The sequence below is a fragment of the Mustela putorius genome, unplaced genomic scaffold (genome assembly GCF_011764305.1).
Source record: "Mustela putorius furo isolate JIRA1106 unplaced genomic scaffold, ASM1176430v1.1 tig00000788_pilon_pilon_pilon, whole genome shotgun sequence".
NCBI classification, from domain to species: domain Eukaryota; kingdom Metazoa; phylum Chordata; class Mammalia; order Carnivora; family Mustelidae; genus Mustela; species Mustela putorius.
In genome coordinates this window covers 5,280,906-5,294,255 of record NW_025421481.1, presented here as the reverse complement: position 1 = coordinate 5,294,255, position 13,350 = coordinate 5,280,906, and the positions used below count along the sequence as shown (strand labels likewise).

General features: G+C 36.1%; 1 protein-coding gene across 4 annotated transcripts in view; it reads left to right on the top strand.

The window, feature by feature from the left end:
• The window catches only part of GAS2L3 (growth arrest specific 2 like 3), a 39,561-nt gene extending 26,542 nt beyond the window's left edge, over positions 1–13,019 (top strand). For all 4 annotated transcript variants that reach the window (XM_045084797.1, XM_013051512.2, XM_004742960.3 and 1 more), the window contains 4 exons: positions 3,929–3,992; positions 4,661–4,799; positions 9,161–9,268; positions 10,815–13,019. In XM_045084797.1, coding sequence (XP_044940732.1) covers positions 3,929–3,992; positions 4,661–4,799; positions 9,161–9,268; positions 10,815–12,122 — 1,619 coding nt within the window. In that variant the 3' untranslated portion in view covers positions 12,123–13,019. The remainder of the gene's footprint in view (positions 1–3,928; positions 3,993–4,660; positions 4,800–9,160; positions 9,269–10,814) is intronic.
• Positions 13,020–13,350: the final 331 nt, after the last annotated feature.

Sequence of the window (13,350 nt, the reverse complement as noted above, 5' to 3'; positions counted from 1 at the left end):
GGTCAACATAGGACTAAATAAAGCACTGCTGATAACAATAACTGCTTTCTAGGCATTGAACTGATGAGCTAATATTTTTACTTACTAAAGGTTTTCAGAGGTAAAGCTCTAAATTTTTACATTTTGCTAGGAAATCAAAGCAAATAAAAGACCCCAAGTATGCTGTGGTTAAAGTATGCTTTAAAGCTACTTTTTAAAAAACAAGTTTAATAAAAATTTCAAGACAGATTCCTTTTGGTATGAATTTAAGATTCAAATATAGGCCTTCTTATTACATTGGAAGGGTATACTTTGTGCTTTGGGTATATAATAGATAATATTCATAAATCAAAGGAGAACTGCCATTTTCATTGGGGGAGTCAGTGTGCATGTTATGTTATTCATCATACATGCCATTATTCTGTTAAGTTTCAGAAGTTTTCTAGAGCATTTAACTCAAGAACAGGAACAGAAAGGTAGATGAGCCACATCTGTAGATGGCATCTATGGGTTTGCATATTGTGGACACTTTGAATAAATAGAATCATACTATATGTGGCTTTTTGTGTCTGGCTTTTTTCATTTAGCATGTTTCATTTACGTCATTGCATTCAGCGGTACTTGATTCCTTTATAGGGCTGGATGACTCAATGTATGGAGATACTGTATTTTTATTTTAAGATTTTATTTGCCTATTTAACAGACATCACAGGTAGGCAGAGAGGCAGGCAGAGAGAGAGAGAGGGAAGCAGGCCCCCCGCTGAGCAGAGAGCCCGATGCGGGATTCGATCCTAGGACCCTGAGATCATGACCTGAGCCGAAGGCAGCGGCTTAACCCACCGAGCCACCCAGGCACCCCCCTGATGGACATTTTGATTGTATTTTCTTTTTGGTCAATATGAATAATGCTGCTGTCTACTACATTTGTTTACAGGTTTTTGAGTGAACATGTTTTTAATTCTCTCAGGGATATACCTAGAAGTGGAATTGTTGAATCGTATGGTAATTCTATGTTTATCTTTTTGAGGAACTACCATTCTTTTCACAGTGGCTACACAATTTCATATTCCCACTGGCAGTGCACAACTTCACATCTCTGCCAACACTTGGTTTTTGTTTTTTCTTTTTTTCCGATGACTAAACTAGTGGATATGTGAAGTGGTGGCTCATTGTGATTTTGATTTGCATTTCCTTAATGACAAATGATGTTGAGCATTTTCATGGCTTATTGGCCACTTGGTGTGTCTTCTTTGGAGAAATGTGTCTTCAAATCTTTTGCTCATTTTTAGGGGCTTATTTGTCTTTTTTTGGTTGACTTGTAAGTTTTATTTATTCTGAATACTAGGCCCTTATCAGATATATGATTTGCAAATATTTTCTTTCTTTTTTTTTAATTTTAAAGATTTTTATTTATTTATTTGAGACAGAGAGAGAAAGCATGAGCAGGAGGGAAGGGTAGAGGAAGGAGCAGGCTCCCCACTGAGCAGGGGATCATGACCTGAGCTGAAGGCAGATGCTTAACTGACTGAGCCACCCAGGTGCCCTTGCAAGTATTTTCATCCAGTGTTTGGGTTACTATCACTTTCTTGATAGTGTCCTTTGGTGCATGAAAATTTTTAATTTTGATGAAGTTCAATTTATTTTATTTTATTTTTTAAAGATTTTATTTATTTATTTGATAGAGAGAGAGAGAGAGATCCCAAGTAGGTAGAGAGGCAGGCAGAGAGAGAGGGAGACACAGCCTCTCCGCTGAGCAGAGAGCCCAATGCGGGAGGCTCCATCCCAGGACCCTGAGGTCATGACCTGAACTGAAGGCAGAGGCTTCAACCCATTGAGCCACCCAGGTGCCCCTGAAGTTCAGTTTATCTTTTCTTTGACTGCTGTGCTTTTGGTGTCATATGTAAAATACTATGGCCTAATCCGAGGTCACACAGATGTTCACCTCTTTTTCCTCCTAAGAGTTTTAGAGTGTTAGTTTTTAAGTTTAGGTCTTTAATCCATTGGAGTTATTTTTTGTATATGTTGTGAATTAAGGATCTAAATTCATTCTTTTGCATACAGATATTCAGTTCTAGCACCATCTGTTGAAAAGACTGCTGTTTCCTTACTGAGTTGTCTTGCCACTCTTTTTAAAAATCACCTGAACACAAATGTCTAGGTTTATTTCTGGACTCTTAGTCCAGTCACTTGTCTATATGGCTGTCCTTATGCCAATAACACACTGTCTTGGTTACTGTAGCTTTGTTGTATGTTTTGATATGGGGAAGTGTGAGTCTTCCAACTTTGTTCTTGTTTTGGCTATTCTGTCTTTTATAATTCTGTATGAATTTCTGTAAAAAAAGACTGTTGGAATTTTGATAGGGCTTGCACTGAATCTGTAGGTCAGTTTGAAGAGTTTTGTCATCTTAACAATATTATGTCTCCCAATCCATGAACACAGGATGTCTTTCCATTTATTTGTATCTTACTTAATTTCTTTCAACGATATTTTGTAATTTTCCATAAACAAGTCATAAAATCCTTTGGTGAAGTTTGTTCTTAAGTACTTTATTCTTCTTGAAACATTGTAAATTGAATTGTTTTTTAAATTACATTTTCAGATTGTTTATTGCTGGTATATAAGGTGAAATGATTTTTGTATATTGATCTTGTATCCTTCAACTTTGTTGAAACTAAGATTGCTCTAATACTTTTCTTTTGTAGATTCCATAGGGGATTTTTATACAAAGGACAGTGTTACCTGAATGGAGTTAGTTTTCCTTCCTTCTTTCCAATCTGGATGTCTTTTATTTGTTTTTCTTGCCTAAATGTCCTGCCTAGAACCTCCTGTACAATTTTGAATAGAAGAGGTGAGAGTGGACATCCTTGTCTTCTCCCTAGTCTTAGGAGGAAGAGTCTCAGTCTTTCACCTTTTTTTTTTTTTTTTTTTTTTTTTAAAGATTTTATTTATTTATTTGACAGAGAGAGATAACAAGTAGGTAGAGAGGCAGGCAGAGAGAGAGGAGGAAGCAGGCTCCCTGCTGAGCAGAGAGCCCGATGTGGGACTCGATCCCAGGACCCTGAGATCATGACCTGAGCCGAAGGCAGCGGCTTAACCGACTGAGCCACCCAGGCGCCCTCAGTCTTTCACCTTTAAGAACGATGTTAACTATAGGTTTTTCATAGATATCCATTTTCAGATTTCCTTCCATTCCTATAAAGTTTCCTTCTATTCTAATTCGTTGAGGCTGCTTTTTTTTTTTTTAAATTGTGAAAGGAAGATTTGATTTTTGTCAAATGCTTTTTCTGTGTCTCCTGAGATAATTGCACATTTCTTTTCCTTTATTCTGATAATATAGTGGATTATATTGATTGATTTCATATGTTGAACCGACCTTGCATTCCTGGGATAAATCTCACTTGCTACTGGATTCAGTTTGCCAGTAATAAACTGAAGATTTTTACATCTATATTCATAAAAGATATTAGTCTTTAGTTTTCTTGTGATGTATTTGTTTGGCTTTGGTATCAGGATAATACTGACCTCAGAGAATGAGTTAGGAAGTACTCCTTCTTTTCTGATTTTGAAAAAGTTTGAGAAAGCCATTAACACATAGTCTTAAGCTAAAGATAGTTTAGAATAAAATTGAGGTGGTATATCTCATCAAATAATAGCTCCTGTTGAGAGATCTGAAATATAAATAATTTAATGTTATTAAGCCCTTAGTCTTTTAGACTTAAAATGCTACCAGTTAGGGTACATGCTAAATTTTCATCCTCTTCTCATTAGCCAGTTTTTAAAAAAAATTATGGATGATGATGATAATATGTAGAGAAAATGTCTTTTCTAAGTCTCCAAACAAGTAAACCTACTGTCTTCGTTATTCTTTTTTTTTTACTTCTCCTATGCCAGAAATTTATTTCTCTATTTAATTTGCCCTTTAAAATATGTGGTCTTATTTTTTTACAGTTTTGCACAAAGATCCAAGACAGGTGTATCTTTGTCTTCTTGAAATTGGTCGAATTGTGTCGAGGTATGTATTCCACATTATTTCAGAATTTCAGTGTCACTAATTTTATAAAAGCTACTTTATTTTAGATAGAGCACTATTTTTTATAAATAAAAGAAAATAATTTTGATTGAAATAAAACAACTTAATTTCCTTTTCTTTCTTCCTTTCTAACTTTGTTCTGTTTGCATGAGCTGTGTCGTGTGTCAGCATCTGCTCACCCATTTAACTTGTTGTCATTTAGTATTAAACTATAAAAGTCATTGCTTAAATTTTTTAAACTAAGAGTAAGGTAAGAGCATATAAAACTCTCGTAGCAGTTGAAGGCAAGGCAAATCTTCTGGACACAAAGAGGATCTGATAAGAAGGCTTAGGCTTAGTGTCCTCCATACCTGACTCAGCCCCATCTTTACTTTCAAGCTAGCTTTAAAGGTGGCTGACTTTCAGGATCTCTAGTTGAATACTGGAGCATCCAGTAATCCCAATAAATGCTATAATGTGAAGATTATATGTTGAATTTTTGATGGTCTGTGGGATATTAAAAAGCATTTCCAAATGTCCCAGTGAAACAGTTGGTAGAAGAGAATCAAATAGACTTCACTTTAAAAATAAGACATAACCTATTGTGATATGCAGGGAAGTGAATGAGTCAAACTTTCCTTGAATTATGAGATCTCCTAACTGGTTTTCAGATATGGGGTTGAGCCACCAGTATTAGTAAAACTTGAGAAAGAAATCGAACTAGAAGAGACCTTACTTAATACTTCTGGGCCCGAAGATTCCATTAGCATTCCGAAATCGTGCTGTCAGCATGAGGAGCTACATGAGGCTGTAAGTAATCACTGTATTTTCTCAGTTGTGATGTGTCAGAGTCTCAGTTTGCTGCAGGTGATGCTGTGTTTAAAAGAGAATGTTTCTTATTCAGAACATATACCAGTATTAACTACCACTCCCTGGCGAGTTTAGGGCACTGTATATTAAAGGTGATGCGTTGTTCGTGTATGATGAGGAATGGATGTGTATGTAGTTGAGGAATGGGGAGGTAAATAGGCTGGAATCCATCATGAAGGGAACTGGAGGTCACAGGAATTCATTGATTGTTTTTTTAATCATGGTAGTGGTATAATCTGATTTGCACATTGTAGGGATTACTCTCATGGTCATGTAGAGGTCATATTGGTTTTGTTGTAATAATCCAGGCATACAATGATGAGAGCCTGAACTTGAGCAGCAGTAGTGAAGGTGAAGTCAAAGGGACAATAACAGGACATATTTAACAGGTAGAATGGGAGAATCCTAATTCTGATAGGGAGGGAGAAAATCTAGGATGATTTTTGAAGTTTCTAAGTAAATAGTACACTGATACGTGGAGAATATAGGAGGCGAAAAAGTTCTGAGAGCGAATTGATGGGGTTTGGGGAATATTCCCCTGACAATGTATGCAGACTTTTAGATGATGGGTCTCAGCTGGGAAGTCTTTGAGCTTTACCTGGTCGTTGTTATGTAGAGGTCACTAGAGCTGCAGTTGTCCTTGGCTGAATCTTCTGTAGTGACTCTAGTCTAGTAAGTGATGGAGGTGAACTGAGTAGCAAACATTTTTTTTGCTTACACTGTTGTTTAGAATTATGGTCTTTTTCAGACTGTTGTATTTTATGAAAGTGCTTAATGTACAAAATTATTTAAGAAATAATGAGCAAGTCAGTACTGATAAACATTTGGAAAGTGTTGCTTTGATTGTTTTGTTTAATGTAATGAAAGTCTATAGTAAAAGATTTGGATATCCTTGCAAGACAGTTTAAGAAAATGTCAGCCTGAATATTTTTTACCAGGCCAAAATATACTTACTTATATTATATTAATGATTTATATGATGACTGTCAATGTCCATATGTGACACAGTGATAATGCAATAGGTTAAAAAATAAAGCTTACTTTAAATCTTATATAAACTAAAATATTGATAATTAAATAAAAAAGAAAACATTGGCAAAATATTTTTTTAGGAATTGGAAAGACTATATACAGTTTGATAAGAAAAGCATTTCCAGGGGCACCTGGGTGGCTCAGTGGGTTAAGGCCTCTGCATTCGGCTCAGGTCATGACCCCAGGGTCCTGGGATTGAGCCCCGCATCGGGCTCTCTGCTCAGCAGGGAGCTTGCTTCCTCCTCTCTCTCTGCCTGCCTCTCTGCCTACTTGTGATCTCTGTCAAATAAGTAAATAAAATCTTTAAAAGAAAAGCATTTCCAGAAGGTAAATGGGCAAGGACTGTTGTTCACACAAGAGGAAAATATAGTGTTGAGTCTTGCTGAGAATGAAGGAATTAAGATACACAACTTGCCTCATTAGTAAAATTTCTTAAAATTATAAAACCTGGTGCTGGTAAATTTTGTAAAACTATACTTAGGGATTGCTACTGGTGGTGGAAGATGATGTAAACTTTGAAAAACAGCTGACAAATGGTTATCAAGTACCACAAAAATGTTCCTCTTTAATTTTTTTACATTTGAAGGGGAATTAAAAAGTAGAATAAATGAAAGGTTTTTTTGTGCTATATATAATGGTGAAAATTAAAAGCAGTATGAATACTCTCAGAGCAATGGCTAGGTGAATTAGGATTCATTATCTTAACAGAGTAATCATTATATGTGATCATTATGAAGACTATGTAGCAACAAGAAAAATATTTTGTGAAAAGTATGTATATATGGACAAACTGTAAGAAAAAGAAGGAAAATAATCGATAGTAGATTAGTGCTTTTATAGATTATTTTAATTTATGTTTCCTTTAGTGTTTTTTTTTTTTTAAGATTTTATTTATTTATTTGACAGACAGAGATCACAAGTAGGCAGAGAGGCAGGCAGAGAGAGAGAGGAGGAAGCAGGCTCCCTGCCGAGCATAGAGCTCAACATGGGGCTAGATCCCAGGACCCTGGGATCATGACCCGAGCCAAAGGCAGAGACTCTAACCCACTGAGCGACCCAGGCGCCCCCCTTTAGTGTTTTAATATTAATTATACAGTAGATAAAACCAGAAGAGAACATTTTTTATCCATAGCTCTCACTTCTTTTAGGCTTACTCCTTTCTTTAGATTGTGGGTTAATGCTAATTTTTACTGCTGAATGTAAGTGGTATTTGGATATTTTAAACAAATAAAGCAAGTGACTTTTCATGTCTACATTCTTGTTGTGAACACTAAAAAAGAACACATTTCTTTAATATGCATATGGTATTTGAATACATTCAGTGTCCACCTCTATATCCATGATCTACAGATTTTGCAATTGTGTTTAATGTAAGGAGTAATTATCATCTGATTCATTATTTAGAGTGCTGTATTCAGCTATATTTCTGATGCTTATGAAACTTTTATTGATAGAAAGTAGTGACTGAAAAAATACCTCCTTTCAGATTACTTTGGTTAACATGTGTAAATAGTTCTAATAATTGTGAATTCTGTACCCATGTTCAGTTTACGTTTAGGCATTTTATTTATGCCTGTGCTGTGTGAGAGCATGAATGTGTGTGTACACATGCATATATACTAGGCTATGAACAAGAGAAACATAATTGAATGGCTTATGATAGTTCTATTTATGATCATATTATTTGTTAAATGAATGATGTGGGAAGATAAATTCTGGGACCTTGTGATCATGTCCTGGTGAATCCACCTGTGACTGTTCATTTTGGGTAGATAATGAAGACAGTCATGGATTTCTATCAGTGCTTAGCTAAATTAGGTGTATCTGAAGAGACTTTGGTTTAATATCATATGCAAATTCAATTAATGAGTTTGTGTAGATATAGTCTGTGTGACAATTGAGAAAAATATTCATGGCCTTGCTTTTTCCAAAAATGTAATTTTTAGGAAAACAAAATATTTTCCATGGTGACTGATAGCAACTTTTTTTTCAAACATCTCAACAGATGTTTTTATTTTTATTTTTTTCAAAGATTTTTATTTATTTATTTATTTGACAGAGATCACAAGTAGGCAGAGAGGCAGGCAGAGAGAGGAGGAAGCAAGCTCCCTGCTGAGCAGAGAGCCCAATGCGAGGCTCGATCCCAGGACCCTGGGATCATGACCTGAGCTGAAGGCAGAGGCTTAACCCACTGAGCCATCCAGGCACCCCAGATGTTTTTATTTTTTAATCAGTTTATAATAACTTCCTTATTTTAAATATAGAACTCCTAAACTTCTTTTTATATTCATTTTTATAATTTTTTAGATGTTTACTGCAGTTAAAAATTCTGTAAGCGCCTTGAGGGATAGAAGTAAGGACTTGTCTCCAGTTCTCATCTACTTAGCAGACTATTGAAGCAAAGTGGGTACTTTTAGAAAAATGCCTCTTGAATTGAATTGTTTAGAATTTCATCCAGTCTTGGGTGAATAGATATAAATTTGCCTCTGGTTATTTTAATAGTAACTTTGGAACAATCTAGATATCCCCCTCCAAATGTTTAGCATAGTGTTAAGGGACAAGTGCGAATTCCTACTTTAAGTTTATCTGACTGGCCTGTCTTTGACTTGACACAGATATATTAATCCAGGGCATAAAACAATTCAAGTTCAATAATAAACTCTTGTGTTTCCTATGACTTAATGAATGTGCTTTGAATTGACCTTCCTGTTGTTCAGATTCACAGACCTCCAGTGCTCAGTGAATCCACTAGGACCCTGATTAGACTTGGGCAGAGAGAGGGAGAGAGAGGGAGAGAGGTGGGGTAGGGAGGGAGAAAGGGAGCCTCAGACTTCATCCCTAGGGTTCCTGGCTGGCTCAGTCAGCAGAGCATGCGACTCTTGATCTCAGGGTCCTGAGTTTGAGCCCTACTTTGGGTGTGGAGCCCACTTTGAAAGCTGAGAGGAAAAAGGCTGTCACTGTCAGCTTTTATTAGATTAGTTAACGTCTAACCTCAGTATCTGTCCAGGAGCCTGGCTGGCTCAGTCTGTGGAGTATGTGACTCTTGATCCTTAGGGTCATGAGTTCAAGCCCCATGTTGGGTGTAGAGATTATTTTCTAAAAAATCCTAATCTCAGTATTTGTCAACAAGTAAAGGAGAGGTAATAATAAATGGTTCAACTGTCTTTAAATTTTTATCTTTTGATTTCCCATCTATCAAATAAACCTTGCATTTTAATGTTAAATATTTTTTGTCATAAGCACTAAATTTTGTTTGTTTTTAATCTTAGGTTAAACATATTGCTGAAGACCCCCCCTGCAGTTGTTCCCATCGATTCTCTATTGAGTACTTATCTGAAGGACGGTACCGACTTGGGGATAAAATACTCTTTATAAGAGTGAGTCCACCATTTATATCCTATTTCCATAGAGGTCTTATTTTGAAATTGGATTTATTGTTTAACCAAATTCCTTTTGCTTGCCTTTTACTTTTTAAAAAAATTCAATAGGGAGTGTTATTGATGGAAGAATTTTACTGTACAGGAAAAATATGGAATACTTGCTTTCACGAGTACATACGAGTTTTGGTAGACACCTTTAACACAATAAACTACTAAGGATAGCGAAGACTATTCAGACATTTAAAATAATTGTGGGGAAAAAAATCTTTATGTACCCAACCTGTTTTATTCCATGTTTCAAATTTTCTAAAAAGGCATGATTTCCTATAATAAGAAGAAAAAACTAAAACAGTACATGTAATAAGATTAAATATCAGTAATAAGAAAAGGAAGTTGAAATGTTGCAGTTTATAATAATGTATAGATTGGGTCTTAAGTATCAAACCTTTTCTCTTTGACACAGCATCAGTGTATTTCCCAATATCCTGATGTGCATATTCATTTCCTTCCTTTGTCCCACCTGTGATCTGCAGTTGATTAACTGTCCCCTTTATTGGTAAAGAGATTGAAGTTTCACCTGTTTGGCATTCTGTCCACTTTTATTTCCAATCTAGGAATATAATATAAAAATATTTAAAATTATTTCACTATCCATATTTAAAAATTTCATATGTTATCATTACCTCCTCACACCCTGCCCAACTTGCTTAGAAACATTTCCAAGACTTTTTGTTTTTTAATTAGCTTTCTTTTTTTAAGGCAGTCTGATATAATGATGGGAGCATGGGATTTGGAGTTAATGTTTGCAGGGCAATCTCCTACAATGGTGAAGAATTGCTTGCCGAGTGGATAGGGACCTGAAAATCAGCTGGGACTATGCTGGCCTACCCAGGATGCATCTTGGCTGCACAAAAGCGCCATTTGAGTTGTGCAGCCTGGTATGTTTGAGGCCAGGCTCAAGCTGTGTGATTTGAGACAATTTCTTCAACTTTGCAGAGCCATAATTTTCTTGTTGGCAAAGAAGGACTAAATTGTAAATTATATTAAGTTTTTTGAAAGTTTAAATTGCTAAATTATATATATGAAAGTAATTTATTAATTTGCAAAGTACAAGTTTTAGTTGTTTTTATCTTTCCTCCGTAATTTTTTTCTTTATTATGAGGCATATTTTCTGTAAGTCCTCATTTCTCCTTCTCTTCCTCTCCTTCTGCCTTTCCTTTCTCTTTTCTTCCTCTTTATTGAACAATATTGCCCTTGCAATTTTGTATATTTGCAATTTGGATTTTTAGGATGCAGGTTGTGTGCAAAAATTTTTCTTACAAATTAGAGGACCTATTTTAATTGCACAATTCAGTATGAATTAAATTGATAATTTTAGTAATGTAAGAAATAGACTATCAATTTATATTGAAGCTGCTGGCAAATACTCTCAATTTCATAGATCATAAACATCACAGGTTGTGATTGCTAATGAATTGGAACTGTGAACCTTATGGGCTTTTTGTTTATTTGTTTGTTTTTTTACTTTCTTTTGGGGGAAAAGATGCTTCATGGAAAACATGTCATGGTCCGTGTTGGTGGAGGCTGGGATACTCTTCAAGGATTTTTGCTTAAATATGATCCCTGTCGAATATTACAATTTGCTACACTAGAACAAAAAATTCTAGCCTTTCAAAAAGGAGTTTCCAATGAAAATGTACCTGATTCGTCTGCCAGGACACCTCAGCCTCCTGAAATGAATCCTTTGTCAGCTGTTAACATGTTTCAGAAACAAAAATCAAAACCTGGCACGCCAGTTGGTATTCCAAGAAGCAAAGAAAAGCAGGTACGTCCACTGGATGGGTTGCTGCCAGCATCTTCCCTGAAAGGAGGGAATCTGGGCTCTGTGTCAGTCCGTTCCAAATTGCTAGATTCTCCAGCATCATCTTCTCATCTTAAGCTCAAATCTTCAAAAGGCATCACAAAGAAACCACAGGCCCCTTCAATCAAAGCAGTAGGTAAAAGCACTTCTTCACCAGCTTCATCCAGAACCACACCTTGTGAATCTCAGTCATTGAGAAAACTTATCTCATCACACGATACTTCTCAGGCCAATCTTGTTATGGCCCAGAAGCCCAGAGATGTGCCTGAGTCTGCACTTGTGCCAAATAAGTCTTCTGGAAAAACTGAACCAAAGCATTTGAAACACACTCTGAAATCTTCCAGGGATAATGCAGAGTCTCCTTCAGCGGCACATTCAGATTCATCGTCAAAGCATCCAAAGCCACCTATGGCAAATATACATGTAAGGCCTAAACCTTCCCCCTCTCTCCATTCCCCTGCAAAAATAACAAAATCCAGTTCCAAAACTATACCCACAAGTCTAGGAACACGGTCTCAGCCCTCTGATAGAGCCCCACAAGCTGGGGCAATGCCAGCACACAAGCTTAAGTCAGCCTTAAATTTAAACCAGCCACTGTCTGTATCCTCAGTTGTACCTACAAAAACTGCACAGGAATCAAAAGATAAGAATATGGTTTCAGTTGCCAAAAAGCAGCCTCAGAATAAAAGTCCATCCCAGAAGATAGGACCCAGCTCCTTGAAGTCCCCTGGCCGTACCCCACTGTCTCTCATGAGTCTTCCCCAGTCCTCTGTCAAGACACAACCTGTATCAAAGTCAGCACAGATGGCCACTAAGAGCCAGTATTCAGCAAAAGGGCCTCCAAAAAGTGGCAAAGCCCCAGCTGCAACCAGGAAACCACCCTCATCTGGTAAGGAAGCAGTTAGTGGAGATAAAAAACCTACCACAAAGAAAAAGGAAGACGATGACCATTATTTTGTTATGACTGGAAGTAAGAAACCTAGAAAATAAGTACAAATGCATCCTTTAAGAAAACAGGAAAAGAAGAGAGTGAAATATGTTAGCATCACATCTTAAAAGTTTTCTCCTGTGGGTGTTTGTCCAAATAGGTTCAGATATTAGGCACAGGAAGGTGAGGGTTGGAGGTTGGGGATGGGTAGAGTGTGCATCAGAATTCACATTTCTGAATTCGCCAGAGGTACCCTTTTGAGGCAGACAGTTGTAAAATCATCAAAATGTTCTTATTAATAATAGATATTGATATGATTTTTAATACATAGCATCTTTGTTAATGTCTGCCCTTTAAGGGAAATGTAGAGCTAAATAACACTACTAGAGTTATAACTATAGTTGTTGAATTTTTGAATATGTATTAAATATGGAGGTTTTATACTGGCTAATAGCAACAGTGGTGCTCTTAATCTTAATATTAGTTATTGCATTTTGATAAAATAGCAACGGTTTGGCACTTGTCTTACAAAAGGCACCTAATTTAATTTTTTGATCAGGATTACCTGATTGAACAATACTAAGTACCAATGGCTGCTGCTGATTAGCTTGACATTACTCTAGGGTTGGTAGAATTCTATTACTTAACATTTTAAGCTTTCCAAATCAGAAGGAATGGTTTTTAACTGGCTTATATTAAAGTTGTTAATATTTTATTATATTTTTGGTAAAAAAAAAAACCATTAGATATTGACATATAAACTGAAATTGGTAAAAAAACAAAAAGAAACCCAAGACTTTTTATATGTTATTTATAAGAATCTACACCTTATATTTTAGATGAATGCTGTGCAATGTGAAAGGGGAAACTGAGTTAGTAACTTTTAGCATATTAAAAATATTTTTACTATAGTTTCCTCTGAGTACAGATATGAATTTTTACATTAAAATAATGTTTTAGGGACGCCTGGGTGGCTCAGTTGGTTAAGCAGCTGCCTTCGGCTCAGGTCATGATCCCAGCGTCCTGGGATCGAGTCCCACATCAGGCTCCTTGCTCAGCAGGGAGCCTGCTTCTCCCTCTGCCTCTGCCTGCCATTCTGCATTCTGTCTGCCTGTGCTTGCTCTCTCCCCCTCTCTCTCTCTGATGAATAAATAAAATTAAAAAAAAAAAAAAAAAAAAAAAAAAAAAAAAATAATGTTTTATATATCAGAATTATGTGTTAACAATCCTAAAATTAAGGTGTTACTAAAGCATCTTATGGTGATGCTATATAAAAATTCTATCATGTGA